The sequence below is a fragment of the Pinus tabuliformis genome, chromosome 8 (assembly GCF_031772625.1).
Source record: "Pinus tabuliformis cultivar Carrire ecotype Pingquan chromosome 8, CPIR1, whole genome shotgun sequence".
Lineage (NCBI taxonomy): Eukaryota > Viridiplantae > Streptophyta > Pinopsida > Pinales > Pinaceae > Pinus > Pinus tabuliformis.
The window spans coordinates 888,874,588-888,896,607 of record NC_142294.1 but is presented as its reverse complement, the minus strand read 5'-3'; the positions used below and the strand labels follow the sequence as shown (position 1 = coordinate 888,896,607).

General features: G+C 39.7%; 2 protein-coding genes across 8 annotated transcripts in view; both read right to left on the bottom strand.

The window, feature by feature from the left end:
- The window catches only part of LOC149238396 (proline iminopeptidase-like), a 327,298-nt gene that overhangs the window by 288,765 nt on the left and 16,513 nt on the right, over positions 1-22,020 (bottom strand). The gene's annotated exons all lie outside the window — the stretch shown is intronic.
- LOC149238397 (uncharacterized) lies at positions 1,675-3,969 on the bottom strand. 2 transcript variants are annotated; one of them, XR_016245369.1, is made up of 2 exons: positions 2,439-3,969; positions 1,675-2,315 (listed from the first exon to the last, which is right to left on the bottom strand). XR_016245369.1 is itself a non-coding variant. In XM_089366972.1 (2 exons), the coding sequence occupies exons 1-2, from the start codon at positions 2,564-2,566 to the stop codon at positions 1,820-1,822; spliced, it is 624 nt and encodes a 207-aa protein (XP_089223098.1). In that variant the 5' UTR covers positions 2,567-3,424; the 3' UTR covers positions 1,675-1,819. The 2 variants fall into 2 exon arrangements, 1 of the variants encoding a protein (XP_089223098.1); XM_089366972.1 differs by having other exon boundaries at positions 2,439-3,424.

The window sequence follows — 22,020 nt, the reverse complement described above, 5'->3', positions numbered from 1 at the left end:
ATCTTTTTGCAGACCTTGCTTACAGTCAGGGGGAGCATGAACAACACACTTCAGCAGAGCAGAGATTTCAGCATGTACTCAGGGGGAGTATGGATAGCAGAATGTTTATCAATAAAAGAGAATATCTTGGTCCGCCCTTTGCGCTTGATTTCAAAGGGGGAGAGTGATTTGGTGTTGTTGCCATCAAGTCCAAAGGGGGAGATTGTTGGCATTATGATGCATGTGTTGTACTTGATGGCAACCCACTCGTAGAAGAACAACTCACTTATATATAACTAGATGAATCTACAAAAGAGATATCAAATGTGATAGAATACATGGGATGCAAGACAGCTCAAAGGAATCAGTTCAGATGTAATGAACAATGACAACTCATTAAGATGACAGTTCTCAATATGACAAGTTAGCTTTGCCATCAAGTCCAAAGGAGGAGATTGTTGGCATTATGATACAAGTGTTGTCCTTGATGGCAACTCACACAGATGACAGATCATAGTGCAACAGGTCAGTAGCAAAGAATTGATGATCAGACTACAAAGAATGAAGAAAGAAAAGTATATACACAAGTTCACTATATACCAAGCTGCGTACATATGCAGGTTCACTATATACCAAGTCGTGCACACACGCAGGTTCGTGTATATACGCAAGTTCACTATATACCAAGTAGTGTATACATGCAAGATCACTATATACAAAGGCACATATATCGTACACACGCACTTTCACGCAAGGAAAGGCACGTACATGTCGGAAAACTAAGTTTTGGGTCCGTGGTATTTGGTCCATGGTATTTTGGTATTTGGTCCTTGGTATTGCGTCCGAAGTGTTGAACCCAGGTATTGGGTCCCTAGTATTGGTTCTAAATGGTTTTGGACCATGGTATTGAGTAAGGCCTAAGACTATAAAAGGAGAAGAAGATCATTAGGCAAAGGCATTCAGAAAATCTTGAATATCTGATGAAGTATGAGATCCAGTATGCAGGTTATGGGTTCATGATGCTTTGCTTGATCTGAGCTAAGGAGGAATCTCAGCGGTTGATGGAGAACAAGATCTAAGGATAGATCGGGATCTAATGGCTTGGAATGAATCATCTCTATACGGTTTGATCATGCTTATTCTAGATCTGTATACTGACACATGTAATGTTTTGTAAATATTATAATCTAGGTATAACTCAAGTTTGGAATCGCTGCAAGTCATGAATGAATATTTACAGAGGTATACGCTGGTTGACTTTGATAAAAGCGTGTACATACGCAGGTTAGATACATCTGAATAGCGTATACCATATAAACTATGATATTTGAAGTTGCAGGTGGTTCTGGTTGATGATGCAAAGTCTGAGTTCTGGTGACTGTTTACTGGTGTCAGTATTCTGCATATTCAGATTGGTTGAATGGGTTTAGCTTTAGTGTTGATCTAATCATAATGACTTATCTTTATGTGATCTGATGGACTCAATGTTGCACAAAGCGCGATCGGGATTTAATCGGCGCCGGGAAAAAAGCGGAAAAAAGCGGGAAAAAAGCGTTTGGCACAAAAATATTCATTTTTTTTCATTTTTTTTCAATTTTTTTAATATCTAAACCATCTACAACATAAAATAAATACATTAACACATAAATATGATAAAAAAACTAATATATAAGATGTTTAATATCATTTCTAGCGCTAAAATCACACATAACATTGAATCATGTCCTGAATAGTAAGTCCTGAGTCCCAAGTCCAACTCAGCCTCAAAATATCAACAAAAAATATGATAATGTATCTCATCATGTCATAATGTCATATACAATAAAATGAAAGTCTAATCCTATTGATTTCCTCTGCCCCTCTTGCGAGAAAATGGCACAGCTTTCTCTTTCCCTCTAGATGTAGAAGCTGGTGCCTGTGCTGGTGGAAATGGCAGTGGAGTCTGACGTGCTCTAGAAGCTGAAGAACTAGTAGTAGCAGCTACAGGAGGCTTAGGTGGACGGAGACCACGTCCTCTACTGGTGGTAGTGGTAGCCCGGGTAGCCCGGGTAGGCGGTGTCACCTCCTCCTCCTGCTCCTCCAACTCCTCCTCCTCCTGCTCCTGCTCCTGCTCCTCCTCCTCCTCCCCCTCCTCCTCCCCCTCATCCTGCACTAACCAATCCTCAGTGGGATCCATGAGAGGCCTCTCGGTCTCAACCCTCCATTCAGCAGTGGTGTCAATCCCATCCAATGAGATGGCTTCCGTATCAGGTGTCTTACTCTTCTCTAGTTGTCTCACCCACAATCGAAGATTGTAGTAGACATAGACCATGTCATTAAGTCTATGGGACTCCAACCTGTACAAAGTTCATGAAATAATAATTAATAATTAATATTATAAAAAAATTATTGTTTAAAACTTTAATGAATTCAAAAATTTATTTGGAAATTTGCAATATTTTAAATGTTTAAGTGTTAACCTATTGCGCTTCTTGTTGTGTATTTTTTCAAATACACTCCAATTGCGCTCACATCCCGAGGAGCTGCATGTTTGGCTGAGGATGCGTACGGCAAGATTTTGCAAAAGGGGTACTCTGCCACCATACATCTTCCACCATGCGTCTACAACAAAATTACAAATAAAATTTTAAATAAACATAAGAAAAAAATGGAATTTGAAGAAACAATGAAATTTGAAAGTTGAAACAAAGTTACAAAGTACATACTACAAACTAAAAAATACCTGGCATTTTAATCGTCCTATCAATGACAGCCATCTCAAAGCCAAATGTGCCACCTGACAACTTATATTGCTCAATTTGTCTAGAGATCTCCATACGTTCTTCTGGAGATCTCACCATCTTCTGGACACAGGTTAATAATCCTTCCACGACCTCAACATCAAAATTAAACCCACATGCATAAGAAAATGCAGGGTTCAGGAAAAGCCCAACAGCATGAATGGGACGATGGAGTGTGTTGTTCCATCGCTCATCAATGACTTCCCATAGAAGGAGTTGTCTCTGAAACCCATCATCTCCCTTATCATCATAGTAGGACCGAATGGCTTCTTTGGCCCTGTCCATGGCTTCATACAAATAGCCCATTGCGGGCTTCTCACCATCAACCAACCGAAGAACCTTTACCAAAGGTTCTGTAACAGCGCACACCTCCTGCACTCCCGCCCAGAAGTCTTCCTGGTATGAAACTAGTCTGCAGACGGCCTCTCCTTCTGGGTTGCGGCTCATTGACGAAGCACGCCACTCCTCTGAAAGAAACATTCTCTTCAAATCCCACATAGAATTCAAGAGGGATTGAAGAGATATGAAACTCGTCGCAAACCGTGTAATGGCGGGGCGCACCAACTCTTTGTTGTTGGTGCATTTTCTCATCAAGCTAAGCACAGATGTGTGATTGTAAATAAATTTTGTGATGCTTTTTGATGAGTCAACAACCTCTTTGACAAAGGGAATTTTCCCTATGTCCTCTAACAACTAATCAATACAATGGGCAGCACAAGGTGTCCAAAATAAAGCAGGATGCCTGTCCATAAGCATTCTACCAGCAGCAACATAATTTGCAGCATTGTCCGTTATGACTTGGACAACATTTTCTGCACCCACCTCCAAAATAAACACATCCAGCAAATCACATAAAGTTCTTGCATCTTTGATTTGATGAGTTGCATCAACAGATTTGATAAACATAGTCCCCTTGGGACAACTAACCAAGAAGTTTATAAGGGTTCTCCCCTTTTGGTCAGTCCAACCATCTGACATAACAGTGCATCCTGTTTGTGCCCATGATGCCCTAAAATCCTCCAATCTTTGGGTGCAGTCACGCTTTTCATCTTGAAGAAGCCGGCCTCTGAAATCATGAAGAGAAGGGATTTTGTACCCCGGGCCAACACTGGCAATAGCATCAACAGTAGGTTGGAAAAATGGATTACTCCTTACAATGCTGAAAGGAATATCACTCCAGAGGAGAAATTTTGTCATCAACTTGTCAGCTTGTTCTTTTTCAGTTCTTTTTAGCATCGAACCAATAGTTGGTTGTGAACCAGGTGTGGTTCGAGGAACAGAATATGATGATGCAGCTACCGGATTGACTGACGCTGCAGTAGAACCAGTGCCACTTGGCCCACTTCCTTCAACTGACCTTTTTAGTTGCCTTTTGAGTTCTTCTTTGGCATCTCTAGTGTGCTCTAATTCTCCCAATGCTCTCATGGCTTTTTGGATAATTTCAGCATTTGTATTTAGACAGGGCCCCACATCATGTCCAGGGATTTGTGCAAGGTGGAACTTCAACCTATACACCCCCCCGAATATTTCCTTTCCACACAACTTGCAATACAAGTTTTGTCTATCATTCGGAGTTTTAGGGTCACCATATTCCCAGAAAGGATCCAATTTCCTTGGCATGTTTGTTTTTGAATTTTGAATTTGCAAACCTATGGAAAAATAAGGATTAGGAAATAGGAATTTAGGATTACATAATACAAATTACAATTTAGCATTTGCAAAATTACAAGTTAATTATTTCCAAAATCCCAATTTCTAAACCCAAGTTACCCAACCAAATGCCAATGGCAAATGCCAAAAAACAATGAAAATTCAAAAAAAATAAACAATGTTTAAAAAAAATGAGAAAATAAAAATAAAAAATTGGTTCTCATAGTCATAGCAAATTACCCATCCCAAATCAATGAAAATTTTCAAAAAATTCTTTAAAAACAATGAAAACCAAAGTTTTTATAGAAGCAAAACCAAAAAAAATTAATCTACATACCTCTTTTATGGACAAATTGGTGATCTTGGCTTGGATTCCTCCTAAAAACGCTTGGATTCGCTCCCAAATCCGACGGAAACCCTTCAGCTCCTCTCCCTCACCTCTTCTCCTCCTCCTCCGCGCGGCGACAGCACAATGAATTAAAAAAAAATCGAATTTGCCATATAAAACCCCGCTGCCCGCGCCTCCCACGATTTTTACGCAAAAAATCGCGATTTTTTCGAAAAAATCGCGATATTTTCAAAAAATCGCGATTTTTTCGATAAAAATCGGTATAAAAAAAAGTGGCGATTTTTACGGATAAAAATCGCGATTTGATCGGGCAGAGGAAAAAATCGCGATAAAACTTGGACTAGATCTAGTTGCTAACACACGTATTATCCTTGTATATGTAATGATCTGGGTATGTCTAAAGTCAGGAAGTGCAGTGAAGTTACAAGTAATTAATGACATATACGCTGGTTCGCTTTGGTGAAGTTGTGTATAGACGCTGGTTCGGCTCTTCCAAGTAGCGTATGCACTCTGATGCATGATTTTTGATGATACAGTGGCATAGTTCTATGTTCTACTCTGTGTTCTGGTGACTACAGTCTGTTGACAGGGTTTCAGTGATTCAATATTGGGTGATTCAGAGATTGAAGATGCTAGTGTTAATTGATTGTGTGCTTCAATGATATTGATGGGTCCAGTATGAAAATTGGATGAAACGTGGCCTTCAGATTATGGTGTTGTGCTTCAGGAATATCCAGTCGAAAAATTTATGAAACGTGGTACCTGGAGGAAGAAAGAGAAGGTTGTAGCCTTCTGTAGGTCGGCACCTACGTACTAGTACATTAGCTAGTACAAGAAGCCAAGGGGGGTTGTAGCTCCCTTCCAGTAGTAGCTGGAAAAAGGGTGAAGGTTGGAGCATTCAATAGGCCGGTGCCTATGTACTAGTAAAAGGATTGGCTAGTACAAGAGCTAAGGGGGTTGTAGCTCCCTTCAGGAGAAGCTGGAGAACAGGAGGAGGTTGTAACCTTCTGCAGATAGAAGCCTGTGTACTGGTATAAGGCTGCACAAGTACAGAAATATTGTAAAAAGAAGTTTCTTATTAAAAGAAGATAGAGACGAATTGCAGCAGGTGGTTTTCACCCACATTGGGTTTCCACCTTACATCATGGTGTTCATGTGTGCTTCTTGTGTGTAATGATCTGTTCTGTTTTACTGCATCTATTTACTGTTCATATGGTTAATAAAGTTCTGATGCACTAATTAATGATCAACATTTAATGGATTAACAGAATCATAAGTTCTCTTATATACGCTGGTTGCTTTAGACACAGTTGCGTATATACGCAGGTTAACATATCTGAAGTAGCGTATACATATCTGAGTATGAAAATGAAAAAGTGTTTTATTTGATAATACTAATTCACCCCCCCCTCTCAGTATTATTTCCAACAACGATATGAGGATTTAATTGATGATTGAGTGTGGGATTGAGGCATCAATGAAACCAAGCAAAGTGGCATAAAACCGAGAGGCGCAAGAGAGGGAAAACCCAACTAAGTGGTGAAAAAATGAATTGGGGTTTCCATTTGGACACATTAGAGCGCCACAAGAGCGTGGCACAACCAAGCAACATGCCCCAAATGAAAGGAATTGGAGTCGGCCAGAACAATGGAGGAACCAAGCAAGTGGATGCACTAAACCGAGTGGACTAAAGTTGCACATCGGCCCAAACGATGGAGAACCAAGCTAGCGGATGAAACAAACCAAGTGGACCAAAGTCGCACGTTGACTCGAACGAACAAGAGTTAGCACACAGTAGAACGAGTGTTAAGCTGACATAAGTGTGAGATAATCGCACGATACGACAAGTTGACCCAACTGAGAAGTGAAGAGACGCAGGTAGTGAACCACCACAAATCGCATATATATATGTGTGTGTGTGTGTGTGTGTGCTGGTGGATGGAACAAACCAAGTGGACCAAAGTTGCACGTCGACTCAAACGGACAAGAGCTAGTGCACGGTAGAACGGGTGTTAAGCTAACATAAGTGTGAGATAATCGCACGATATTACAAGCCGACCCAACCGAGAAGTGAAGAGTCGTGGGTAGTGAACCGCCACGAGTCGCATATGTGTGTGTGTGTGTGTGTGATAGGTTTCAAATAGAATGGAAGGGAGAGTAAGCAACAAACAAACAAAAACAAGGAATAAGAGCAAAGAGGAGCAGCGAAAGGGCAAGGCGAGGTTGTTCAAAACAAAATTGAACCGAAGCAAAGGGAGGATCTTGTGTATGTATGTCTGCGCATGGGCAGACAAGCCAAGTGAGCCAAGCAACAAGCCAATCGAAGGGTGTGGATGAAGAGTGGGGACGACCCGATAGAGTGCACTGAGTGGTGGATAGGTTTTTGGCATGAAATATTTCTACTGACTTTGCTTGTTGTATTTAAGGACCAAGCCTTTGTCTTGTGAATCCTATTGTAAGATATTTACAATGCCATAATAGAATAAAATGTCAGAGGACCGTTCCATAAAGAAGTTGTGTAACAGTGTTGATGATGGAAATTATTGCTAATGTGAAATGATTGTTGCTTATTAAAATATTTGTTGAAGTATTGTGACAGAGGACCGTTCCATAAAGAAGTTGTGTAATAGTGTTGATGATGGAAATTATTGTTAATGTGAAGTCTTTATGATTGTTTCTTATTAAAAGATTTGTTGAAGTATTGTGACAATAAGTTTAATTACACTATATTGAAGAGTTATGAGATTTCGCTAAGTAACTAATAATATTGAGCTTAAATAAGTCAACATGTGAGGTGTAGTCTCGTTGGATTAACATTGTGCTACACTAAGAAGTTGTGAAACATGTTGGTGCCCCACACTCAAGGGGTCACGATGTGGCCAAAAAGTGCCTTGTAACCATGTGAAGCCCTTGGGGTTGTTACAAGCATCCTGCCTGGCTAGGTCACTTCTCCTTTTAGGTTGATGCCATTGTTCCCCTTGATCAGCTTGCCATTTGTAGTGTCCTTGGGTAATTTTAGCCCTTAGGGTTTAACTTTGGCTAGGGTTTTTCCAAAATCAGTCACAACAACTATGTAACGGCAATGCACATCAATTCAATAGTAGGTATTCTTCTATGCATACAAGCATATAAAAAACCTCCACAAAAATATGATTATCCAATCATAACACAACAATTAGGGTTGACTACCCAAATAAGATAAATTATGCCCAGTGAATAATACACCACTAATTTGTAATTGTCACAATTAATAAACCAATATCCAACTGTCACTAGGCTACATAGTCCAACTCCAACAGTTATATGATTCTTTTGTAAAACCATAGCAAGTTAGGGCTGGTTGCCCACAAAAAAACAGTAGACCATTTCCACCAATATATAATGTCAAAATTCAAGAGTGTTGAAACCAAATCAAAGTGTTGCTTCAACTAGCTACAAATCAATAGTCTTACTAAGAATTATGTTGGCTTATAAAATTACTTCCACCGGGACTTTGAGCCACCTATTGCCTTCAACATTCCATAACTAGCTTCTATAGTGACTTCATGGTACACAGACTTGGAATGGGGCTGACTGTGCTAAACAGAAAATTCAGCCCTGCGGTTGTCTATGATCTTGTGACTGCGGCCTGCAGTCTAATCTGGAGCTATATTTTGCGGCTCACGGCCCAAAATTTCCTCAGCACTTCGTTGTGTTAGGAAAAACACTGAGAGGGGGGGTGAATCAGTGTTTTTAAAACTTACTTCAACTTTACTTTTCTTATTCCAATTTCTATACGTGACTGTTATTCAATGAAGCCACGTATGTATGTGACTATGATGAAAGCAAACTGCGCATATCCAGTCAACTAGCTTTACATATAATTCACCATCTGCTAATCTTTAACCAGTGCATCATTTTTTCATTAAGACATGTATTAAGCAGAAACTATGAGCAATAGAGAGCAGATAGATCATCAACACATAAGAAACACATCAACACACATGAACACCAAGATTTTAGGTGGAAACCCAATGTGGGAGAAAACCACCATTGTTGTCATCTCTGTCTTCTTTTAAAAATAAAATAATCTTCTTACAATCTTGTACTGGTGCAGACTTTAACCAGTACGCAGGCTCCTACCTACAGAAGGCTACAACCTTCTCTCATTTTCCAGCTCCTACTAGAAGGGAGCTACAACCAATGTTTTAAAAATCGGAACCGGTGATCAGACCGGTCCACCTAATGAACTAGTTTTTGAATAGGAACCGGTCAAACCGGGATTGGTCAGGGCTCAACGAACCGATTTTTAGAAGAATACATTAAATAATTATTTTTTAATGAAAAAAACTATTTTTAAGATTTAAATCCATGATTCCAAGCCAATAGAGACAAAATATGCAAATATTGCTCATTTATATACCATGTAAAGGTGAATATATCAAAATGACATTGAGTGCAATACATATCATCGACAAAATACATAAGCAATGAGGCTCTAAATGGCCTCTAGAGTGCCAAAACAAAGCCTACAAACTATGGGGCCACTGGCCTACAACAAGTCTACATATATGATAATAGTGATCAGCATTATAACTTGAAACTTCTCATGAGTCATCATCATCAAACTAAGTTGGTTGAATCTCGACTCCCAAACTTTGCACCTACTTCAGTCACAAACTTCTCTATTGGTTCAATGACTTGAGTCTCAAACTTCTGAAGGTATTCTACCCTAATATGCCCTATGGAGTCATTTGGTGCTTCACATGGCTTTACATGGCCTCCTATCCCAGCCAAGTGTTGCTTGAACCTATTAATACCCCCTCCAATGGATTTTTGGCAATATTTGCAGATCATTTCGCCATCAATCATATCACAATGAGCCCATGCAATATCCTTGGTTTTTGGAGGCATGATGACTACTACTTAGCTCAAACTCTTTGTTGTTCCACTACTCTAGCAAAAACTCAACACTCTCCAAACTCCCAATCAAACTCACAAAAGTTCCAAATGAGATGTGTAAGGCAAATGACGGGGTTGAGCTCCTTTTAAAGGCTTGGAGAGGGTGTTTTTGGAGGGAAAAACCCCTTATTTTCCCTCCAAAACACCCTACAAACTTGGAAAACCGTGTTGTGCGGGTCCTTTGTGGCCTTGGAAGCGAACAGGCCGATTTGACTACAAACCCGCTGATTAGGACCATTTTTTCCCTTTTTTTGGCAAAATGAAGGGTTAAACGGGGTTTTTCTGTCGGTTTGACCCAGTGGGCTAGCTAACCAGCCAGTTTGACCGATTACTGGTTCACTAGTTCAGAGCGGTCAGTCTTTAAAACACTAGCTACAACCCCCTTTATGAAGACTGCTATCCCCAACTCTTTATGGATCACTTTTCAGAATGTTTCAAACTGGATCCACTTTCAACTATTCTAAAATCAATTACTCAAATACTAAACCAACTGAATCATCAAATCAATTGTTGAAATCAATGCAACTAGATCAAACTAGATCAAAACAGATCATGCCAATGCATAGCCACTCATCAATATACCAAGCCAAACATTATTACCCTTCATAGAAGCCAATTGTTGCCACTGCAAACCCTGATCAAGTATACATTAGATTGTATACGCTATTGTTCTTAATCATACCTACGTATGTATGCACTTCCCCTGAAGAATACCCGCGCATAGATCTCAAAAATATTGATACCTGAATCAGAATCACTGCCACACTGAAACAATCATTGTATCACATACTAAACCCATCATAGATCACAAAGCCAAATACAGATCATTATACAGCAACAACATCACATAGTTAATATTTCATTCCACAATCAGTTCAACCCAACAAATATTGTTAAACACAGATCATTATGAGAGAGACATCATTGACAGATAGCAAACATAATTGCACTGATCAACCATTATTAACAGTTCATGCTTCAAAACTCTAGCAGTTGTACGCGACTCTTATAAATAACAACTGCATATGTACGCACTCTTAATGCTTCACACCTGCGTAACGATTCTGAATTTTTTTTGTAGAATGTATACGCGACCCCCCTGAAGTAGATCCGTGTATGTATGCGACCATTTTGAAGAAAACCTGCGTAGAGATCTGCAATTACTTAATCATTTCTTCTTTGCAACCACAAAGCATTTTTCGCAACCCTTACTGTTACATATTCATGTCAGAGTATTACTACCATCACAGATTTATCATAGTCATAATCATAACGGATCAAGCAAGCATGTTTATTATTAACTATAATGCTTTTAAATCTGAACCTCCTTCATTGTTAAAATTGGACAACTAGGTCCAAACTCCATGTTTTGATGCTCAGATTAAGAGGCTAATATTTTTGTTGGATTCCTCTTTCTGAGAGGTGTAAAATCCATATAAAAATAGTCTTAATCCGATGAGCAGAACTTATATTTTGAATTTATTATTCTTAATAAATTATATGTGCAAGGTCAGCCAGTTTTGTAATGTAGGCTCACATGCCCAACAGATGTGTCACACACCCTCATTGATGGATATATATACAGGAAAAATTGGAGAGAATAATACACATCTTCCTCTCTCATCCTAAAAGTACGAGCTACCAGGAGGGTTGTTGTGACACATGCTGGGCTGGCTGACCAAAGGAGACTTTGCTGGTTGAAGCATCCTGTTGACCGCCGAAACGAACACAGTCATCTTTCTTGTTTCTGATTTGTCTTCTGTAAGATCTGCTTATATGTTCTATCTGCATTTTGCTTATCTACTTGTATGATTGCTGTGAGAAAAGTGAAATCGCTCTTAGCATAGAACATCTACAAAACTCAACATGGTATCAGAGCTGAGGTGAAGACAAACTCTATCTATAGCAATCATCATCGAAGAACAGGTATTCTTGAGGTGATCTCCTCTCCACGTCTGGGTTTTTGGAAGGAAAGAACCAACAGATACGCTGGGCCAAGGGTGATGCTCTAACCGCAGGAAGCCGCAGTCATATAAAGAAAAACCGCAGTAAGGTTAAAGGTTAACGTGTGTTCATATAAGGGACAAACGCAGTAAGGCTAACGTAGCTGCAGTCAAGCCGCAGTCATGTCTTACAAGGAGGTCTGGACGCAGTGCAAAAGGAGACCTGTAGCTGTCAAGAGGAGTACTAATACGCAGTTGAAGAAATAATGAAGCCGCATATAAGTAAACACAGGACATAAAGAACAGTTATGATACGCTGTTCATATACCCAATATTGTTTATGTTGTATACGCAATATGGAACCACTTTATACGCTGGGAATGGTTATACATATATACGCTGGAATAATGAAGCCGCAGTCCATACAATATATACGCTGGAATAATGAAGCCGCAGTCTATATATATATATATACGCAAAATTAATGAAGCCGCAAACTTTGGAATGAAGACGCAGTCCATACATATATACGCACAGTTAATAAAGCCGCAGTGAAAATCTATGTGCAGTCACGGAGACAGTCATATGAACTCCGATACTTCTGATATTTTGAAGAACAGTTACATGATAAATGTCGGAACTCTGTCCACTATAATAATCATACTATTAAGGGAATGAAGCAGTAGTGGAGCCGCAGTCTAGAACGCAGAAATCACACATGCTAGATCTCGCATGGAGAAGCTGGATCTGACTGCACCTCGGTTAGGGTATGAGGTGCATTCATGACCAGAACTCGAAGGTATGATGAGGACGCAGAATTGATCCATGAATTGGGCTAAATATTCTCTCGACATACCTATGAATTAAAGGCACAAAACTCGGATGGACAAGGAAATGAAGATCTCGGATAAGGACACTGCAATGAGGTCTGAGCTATATAGATTCTCAACAGAGACCTAATCCTTATAATGAAAGTCTCTGCATTACATGAATAGATTGATATGACAATCTCAGCATAAAGATATCTCCGCTCTTTCAGAGATATTCCTGTATCAGTCTCGGCATATAATCTCGTTGAAGAGAATTTCAATAATGACTGTGTCTACTGCAATCTGAGCAGTGACAATCAAATCAAGAGTTGCAGTCTCGAAGGGAGCAGTGATGGATCTACTCTCTCGGATCAACGAAGGTCATTTTGAATATTATCTCTATTTCATATATATTACTGTCTCAGCATAACCAGATTAATGAAGTATGTTTCGGTGATGACATTGATTCTTGGCATCCCTGAAAAAGGAGATATACCATATCAATAGTCTCCATTGTATTCGGATCTAGTGATCTCGACATGAATATGATCTCAGAAGCAGTCACAATGACAAGGATCACAAGAAGTAATAACATGATTATTACAATTTAAGTATAATGAAAGAAGCAGTACAGCGAAGTGTTGTCGTAGTCTTTATGGTGCAGAGATCCTAAGGGCAACCATAGCGTAACAATGATACACTTAAAGATATTGCGACAACAATGAAGTTCTTGGTGATGCAATAATGTTAGAGGAGCAGCAAGATGGTGATCTCAGCAGTGCTCAAGAAAGAGACTCATAATCCGCAGCTTCAGAAGGCCTGAATCCGCAGTCTGTTGACCCTATACGCATTCACAGTATAAGGAGGTCTGGAAGGACAGTGTTTCGGTTGCTATAAATAAAAGAAGCATGGTGACAGCACATTGATAAGGGTTGTTCCTTAGGACTGTTTCAAGGTTGATAAGTCACTGTCATCAGATCAGCATATGTTATTAGTTGCTGACTGTTTGAGGATCATAGGCCTATCTTGCTGCTGGGCTAGGCCGCAGGCCATAGCGAGCAGCATAGGTTGTTCTATCAGTCTTGGACTGCGTGGCCTACTGCAGACTTGAAGGCCTTCATTATTGATGAAAAGGATAACTGCTGAAGCAGTGTCAGTTAGTACAGCAAGAAGATCACAGTGTTCTGGAAATTATATTGAGTCAAGGTTTGACTATGTTCGACACAGTTTGATGAGCTTCCTATTGATGCCACCTGGATGGACATCAAATGAGTTCAAAGACTTTTGCAGAGAAGCTGGCATTAAGAGGGAGACTACCACTGCATATACTCCTGAGCAGAATGGTGTTGCTGAACGCAAAAATAGGACTATTGTGGAAGCTGCCCGTGCCATGCTGTGTGACCAGGGTCTTCCAAAGTTTCTGTGGGGAGAAGTTGCAAATACTGCTGTGTACATTCAAAACCGATGCCCTCATTCCGCTTTGGACTCCAAAACTCCCGAAGAGTTTTTCTCTGGTAAGAAACCTGATGTCTCACATTTTAGAATTTTTGGATGTCCTGTCTATTTTCATGTGCCGAAAGAAAAGAGAAGCAAGCTGGATGCTACTGGGAAGAAAGGAATGTTTGTGGGCTACAGTGAGACTTCTAAGGCATATAGAGTCTATGTACCTGATCAAAGGGAAGTAGAGATAAGCCATGATGTCACTTTTGACGAAGATGCTTCCCTGAAGAAAGTAGTAGATCTTCCTAGATCTGAAGAAAACCATGAAGAAAGACCTGGAAATCTGGAAGAACCCCAGGCTGAGACTATGCCTGATGTTGAAGGGCCAATGGACCCGATTGATCCTTCCCCTTCTCTAGGAAAGAGGCCATCATAGCTCAGGGACACCCTCGAAGATGCTGAGGGTCATGCTGCCCCAAGGGGAACATTCCGAGAAAGCAATAAGCCGTGTAGATACCAAGGGTATCTAGCTGCCATGAGTTCTATTATACAATCTGAACCTGGATCTTTTGAGGAAGCCATCAAACATCAAGTCTGGAAGGATGCTATGAGGCTATTATGAAGAATGATGTCTGGGATGTGGTCCCGAGACCGAAGGACAAATCTGTTGTCACCGCTAAATGGCTCTACAAGATTAAACATGGATCTGATGGGAGTGCTGAAGAGTTTAAGGCAAGATTTGTTGCCCGTGGCTTCTCTCAAAAGGAAGGAATTGACTATGACAATATATTTGCACCTGTGGCTCGATATACCACCATCCGATCCATCATAGCCCTTGCTGCTACGCAAGGATGGAGTCTTCATCAGATGGATGTCAAGACCGCTTTTCTACATGGTGCAATAAAGGAAGAGGTGTATGTAGAACAACCTCTGGGATTTGAAGTTCAAGATCAAGACACTTATGTCTGCAGGTTGAAGAAAGCCCTCTATGGGTTAAAGCAAGCACCCAGAGCTTGGTATGAGAGGATGGATAGTTACTTGATGAAGCTGGGCTTCACTCGAAGCAATGCTGATCCAAACCTTTACTTTAAGGTTGAGGAAGGAAAGCCTCTCATTCTAGTGCTGTATGTGGACGACCTCTTCCTGACAGATGATGACCCTCTCATTCATCAATGTAAGAGGGAGCTTGCTGCTGAGTTCGAGATGAAAGACCTAGGACTGATGCACTATTTCCTAGGCCTGGAGGTCTGGCAGAGACCTGGAGAGATTCTCCTTTCTCAAGGAAAGTATATTGTGAAGCTTCTGGAAAGATTTGGGATGGTGGACTGTAAGTCCATGTCGACACCAATGGAACTCAACTTTAAGAAGTTGAGTGGCAGCGCTGCAGGGCCTATCTTGGCCAATCCTACTGAGTATCGTCAACTCATAGGAGCTTTGATGTTCTTAGTGAACACCCGTCCGGACATATGTTTTGCAGTGAATACTTTGAGTCAACAGATGGTTGAGCCTCATCATTTTCACTGGGTTGGTGCCAAGAATCTTTTGAGATATCTTCGGGGCACGATAAACCACGGGCTGAGATACACTGCCGGGAGTGTGATACTCCGGGGATATACTGATGCCGTTTGGGCTGGCAGTGTGGTGGATCGTAAGAGCACATCTGGATGTTGTTTCAATCTTGGTTCTGCTTCGATCTCATGGATGAGCAGGAAGCAGAAGTCGGTGGCTTTGAGCACCGCGGAGGCCGAATACATTGCTGCTAGTATGGCCTGTTGTAAAGCAGTTTGGTTGAGGAAGCTCTTTAGTGAGTTGTTCCAACATGTGCTAGATACCACTGTAATACTCTGTGATAATCAGAGTGGGATTCGTATGACTGAGAATCCTGTGTTCCACGACCGATCCAAGCATATTGATATCAGGTACCACTTTATCCGGGATATGGTACAGCGAGGCGTCGTAAGGCTCGATCATATAGGAACTGATGAGCAGGTCGCGGATACTCTCACTAAGCCCCTGGGGAAGGTCAAGTTCCTAACCTTCCGTGAGAGTCTTGGTGTCGTGGAAAGACCCTATGATATGGGTCATGTTGGACGATGAGCTCTGGGAGCTCTGGGGGGCTTTGGGGATAGCTTCTCGGAGCTATAAGCACTCATAATGATTCTGCCCCACCCTTGTGATTATTGAGCTGGTTCGCCACTCATTTAATCTGTGCCCCGTATGCATCCTACCCATTGAGTTCAGGGCTCATGGGAAGTACCTCTCATTTGGCCAATGAGGTGTGGAAAAGCTACAGACTATTAGCAAAGACTGATGGACGCATCAGAGATTGCCGTACTCTCTATCTAGGATGGCACGGTCCAACCACTTGATCTGGGATCAAGATTTGTGAGGTCTGGGACCTCTGGACTGATTATGTCAGTCGGGGAATGATGTCTTTGTGACTGACCCACTTCTGTTCTGAAATAAAGAAGCCAGCAAAGCAAGTTTCGGCGGGATGACTCACGATGTTAATTGCACTAATAGATGGAGTTCTCCCTAGTTGAGAGGGAGTGTTAAAATTGGAGAACTAGGTCCAAACTCCATGTTCTGATGCTCAGATTAAGAGGCTAATATTTTTGTTGGATTCCTCTTTCTGAGAGGTGTAAAATCCATATAAAAATAGTCTTAATCCGATGAGCAGAACTTATATTTTGAATTTATTATTCTTAATAAATTATATGTGCAAGGTCAGCCAGTTTTGTAATGCAGGCTCACATGCCCAACAGATGTGTCACACACCCTCATTGATGGATATATATACAGGAAAAATTGGAGAGAATAATACACATCTTCCTCTCTCATCCTAAAAGTACGAGCTACCAGGAGGGTTGTTGTGACACATGCTGGGCTGGCTGACCAAAGGAGACTTTGCTGGTTGAAGCATCCTATTGACCGCCGAAACGAACACATTCATCTTTCTTGTTTCTGATTTGTCTTCTATAAGATCTGCTTATATGTTCTATCTGCATTTTGCTTATCTACTTGTATGATTGCTGTGAGAAAAGTGAAATCGCTCTTAGCATAGAACATCTACAAAACTCAACATTCATGCTCCTTGGTGCACATCTGTTTCAGATCAAATCATTCATCAATAACCCATAACTTGCACAATTAGCACTTTGATCTCCATCTCCTTATATAGCTTATGCCTTAGCCAATACCTTAGGCCAATCCTTTAGTAATGTCGATGGTATTCTTTGACGGGATCAAATAGTTGTTGTCACGCTCATTACTATGGGTCAATACCATGGTAAAGACCCCTGGTATTGAGAATACCATGGTGCGGAAACTGTACGCGACTCTGCTTCACCATACCCACGTATGTATGCAGTCTTTGTTCACAGGATCCGCGTATATTTTCCAACACTTTACCTTATCATTCCTCTGTCTTAGAACTGATATTCCTTTGCCCAATCTCTTTCTCACATTTGTACTAGCCTGTATACTCCTCCTGCTACCATCATATTGATATCTTTATCAAGTAGGTTTCCATCAAGGACAACACATTAGTCATAATGCCAACAATCTCCCCCTTTGGACTTGATAGCAACCACTTTGGTATTTGGTTACCACCACCTATAAATACCTGTAAACACATATGTAGACATGCCAAGCTTCTCTCCCAAGTCACCAAGCATTCTCCAATCTCCAAACACCAAACTTCTCTCCCCCTTTGACATCAAGGGCAAAGCGCTGACCAATGCTAAATGGAGACTTCTTCCCCCTTTGTAGAGATAAGCATTGTAGATCTGATGTTGTTGAATATGGGCACGGACCATGCTCCCCCTGAGCATATGCTGAAACTTCTAGAAGATATACAAAGAAGTACATGATGTTATGACTCAACCAAAATATGGCCTTTCCTATCACCAAGGACTCATGCTTACATCAATCACCCAACACAGTGGGGTTACATATTTGACTCAACATTACATCAAGTGCCCAAAACAATGGGATTACATATATAATCAACTTGACTCCACTAGTCCAAACATGATTGAATATTACAGTTTTACATCATGGGTCTTTATATGACCTTTACATCAAGAGACAGATATGACATTTAAAACCAAAATCAAAGACCTCAATAGTGAGGTAGCAAGACCATGATAGTCATCAGCAACCATCATTCACCATATAAGAATTTGTACTATGAGCATCTGACAGCAGCAATATGAACATCATTATGCAACAAGGAATGCTCAAGAAATCATAATGCCAATTTAGCAAATGCTCCCCCTAAGCCTATGCCATTTGTTCACTGTCAGGACTGATCATAGCCAACTCATTTACCAGTAAAGTCATCAAATTAACTTCATCAAACAGTAAAGTCATCAAAGCAACAATGTCATAAAGCATCCATCATAAGCCAATATCACTTCTAAGTTTCATTTGAGCAACAACAGACTATAACCAGTCAACATCAGAAGCAAAGGGCCAAAGAACCATTGACTGAAATATACTAGAACCTCTCCTTAAGTCTGTCCCATAGTTTCTTCTTCATAGACAGACATACGCTAATGTCTAGAACCAGACTCACGTATATACGTGACTGTCCTTCATGGGATCCACGTACAGAAAGTAAACTACAATAATTTTTCAATCTCAGCTCCCCCTGAACATGAAATATCTATTAGAATGATTAATAAAGTGATGAGGCAGAGACCACTCCTAGATTCTGTCTGAGATATTCAAAGGGATCATGTGGAAGTGGCTTTGTAAATATATCTGCAACTTGTTCTTTTGAAGAAACATATTCTAGTTTGACCTTGTGTTCAAGCACCCGTTCTCTTAGAAAGTGATATTTGATTGGAATATGCTTGGTTTTTTAGTGCATGATAGGATTTTTAGAAATACTTATGGCACTAGTATTATCACACAAAATAGATATAGGTTTAGGACAAGTGATATGAATGTCTTGCAATGTTTGCATCATCCATAGAAGTTGAGTACAGCAAGATGCAACAGCAACATATTTTGCATCAGCAGTAGATAAAGCAATGGAGCTTTGTTTTTCGCTGAACCATGATACCAGGCGAGGTCCCAAAAAAAACGCTCCTCCACTAGTACTATTTCAATCATCAATATTACTTACCCAATCTACATTTGTGTAGGCATGAAGTGCAAAATCTGCATCTCTGGGATACCATAGACCAAAATCTTGTGTTCCTTGTAAATACTTGAATATTCTCTTGACTACATCGAGATGAATTTCTTTAGGATTTGCTTGAAATCGTCCAACAATCCCAACTGCATGCATAATATCTGGTCTTGTGCTTGTAAGGTAGAGTAAGCTCCCGATCATAGATCTGTATTTTGGTTGGTTTACTGAAGGAGAATCATCATGTGAACTAAGATTACATCCTGTTACCATTGGTGTGCATACAGGTTTACAGTCTTCCATTCCATATTTCTTCAAAATCTGATTGAGGTACTTGGTTTGTGAGAGAAGGGTACCAGTATTTGCTTGTTGAACTTGAAGACCAAGAAAGTATGTTAGTTCACCAAGTAAGGACATTTCAAATTCTTGCTACATAACTGAAGCAAATCCTTGACTCATAGATTCTTCATTGCTTCCAAATATGATGTCATCTACATAAACAACAACTATCAAAAGTTTATCTTTATCCATCTTTATATATAGATTGCTATCTACAGACCCCTTGGTGAAGCCTTGTTGTTGAAGATACTTGTCAAGATGATAATACCATGCACGGGGGGCTTGTTTTAGCCCATATAGAGCCTTCTTAAGTTTGCAAACAAGATTTTTATCATTGCCTAGAATGAAGCCTTCAGGTTGTTCAATATAAACTTATTCTTCTGAGTCCACATTTAGAAATGCAAATTTAACATCCATTTGATATACCTTAAAGTTATGAAAGCTTGAAAGTGCAAGGAACATTCTTATGGCTTCAAGTCTGGCTACGGGTGCAAATGTTTCTTCAAAATCTATTCCATGTTTCTTCAAAATCTATTCCTTCTTGTTGAGCATAGCCTTTGCATACGAGTCTTGTTTTGTTTCTAATTACCTCTCCATTTTCACTCAGTTTGTTTTTGAATACCCATTTTGTCCTAATAACATTTTTATCGTGAGGTCTTGGTACTAGTTCCCATGTATGGTTCTTTTCTACTTGATCAAGTTCTGCATTCATTACCTTAACCCAGCATTCATCTTTGCTTGCTTGATTTAAATTTTGAGGTTTAATTGTGGATAGTAAGGCTAGATAACTGGAAATTCCAACAAGAGTTCTTCTAGTTTGTACTCCAGCTTCCTTTTCACCTAGAATTTGAGATTCCAAATGATTTTTCTGAACATACCTTGAAGGAGTCTTTTCTGATTCTTCTATGCTTTCAATTCCTTCTTTTGGTGCTTCATTAATTCCCTCTCCTACATCCTTTTGGCTTGTTGTAGGAACAAGTTCATCATCTGCTGGTGCTTCCCTTTTGGTACCTGTGGATGCTTCATCAATTACAACATCAATGCATTCAACAATCTTTTGAAGCCTTTTATTATAGCATTTATATCCTTTGCTTCTAGAGGAGTATCCAAGGAGAATTCCTTCATCAACTCTAGATTCAAACTTTCCAAGTTTATCATCATTATTCTTTATGTAACATTTGCTTCCAAAAACTCTAAAATGTTTGACAGTTGGAGGCTTACCAAACCATAGTTCATAAGGAGTTTTATCACTGTTTACCCGAATATGAGCTTTGTTGAGGATATTTACAATTATATGTGTTGCTTCTCCCTAGAAGGTATGAGGCGTTCCGACTTCATCAAGCATGGCACGTGCCATTTATTGGATGGTTCTATTCATTCTTTCTGCCACTCCATTTTGTTGAGGAGTTTTAGCTATAGAAAATTGCCTCTTAATACCATGTTGTTCACAAAAGTCGAAAAACTCATCTGATATAAATTCTCCTCCTCTATCAGATCTAAGAAATTTGATTTTTAAGTCTAACTCATTTTCTACTAGAGCTTTGAAGACTTTAAATTTATCAAATGCTTCATTTTTATGTTTCAGTAAACTAATCCAACACATTCTAGTAAAATAATCAATGAATAATATGAAGTATTGTTCATAGGACCACACAAATCAGTATGAATAAGTTCAAGTGGCTTACTTGAAGTACCTTCTTTAGCATTAAACTGAACTCTAGTTTGCTTACCGAATTGACATGATTTGCATATGTTGTTTTCTGGCAAAGAGATGTTAGGCAAGTCATGTGTTGCTCCCATTCTGCTTGACTTGTGTAATTGAGTGAATCTTAGATGTCTCAATCTTTTGTGTCAAAGCCAGCTTTCTTCTGATTTGCTTAAGTAACTATGCTCTTGGCCGCCTTCCAAGACATAGACATTACCTGGAGTTTTTGTTCCCTTTATTATGATCTTACCTATATCGAGATTTTGTACCACACAATTCTTTGATCTGAAAACAATCTCATGTCCTTGGTCACACATTTGACTAACACTCAACAAGTTATGTCTTAATCCATCAACAAACAAAACATTTCCAGCTTTAACCTTATCCTTTAGCAAAATAGTTCATTTCCCTTTGATAGCAACAGGTGAGTTATTTCCAAAGGTTACATTATTTTCTTTCTTTATTTCATTAAAGGACATAAACTTATCTTTATCACCTATCATATGCTTTGAGCATCCACTATCAATGTACCACAAATTTTCTTGATCTCCTGCATACAAAGCTAAACCACAATTTTCAGATTCTATGGTTTTATTTTTCCATACCTTGGATGTTGTTGCCTTTTGTTCATTCTGAAGAGTTGGTCTCATTTTGCTTCTGCATTCAGTTTCTCTATGCCCAAAGTTATTGCAAAAGGAACATTTTGTTTCATCTTGGAGAGGTGAGAAAGTATTGTAAGAGTATTTCTTTAATCCAATCTCATTCTTTTGTTTTCTTGCTTCTCTAGTCATGATAGTTTTATAAGCGACACATTGAGCAGCCTTATGACCAAAATTATGACAAGTGAAGCATTGACCATTGAAGTAGAAGTTCCTGTGAGTATAGTACCTTTTTGTGTAATTTCCCTTTTGATTGTGGTAAGGGTGATTTACCTAAGAGACATTT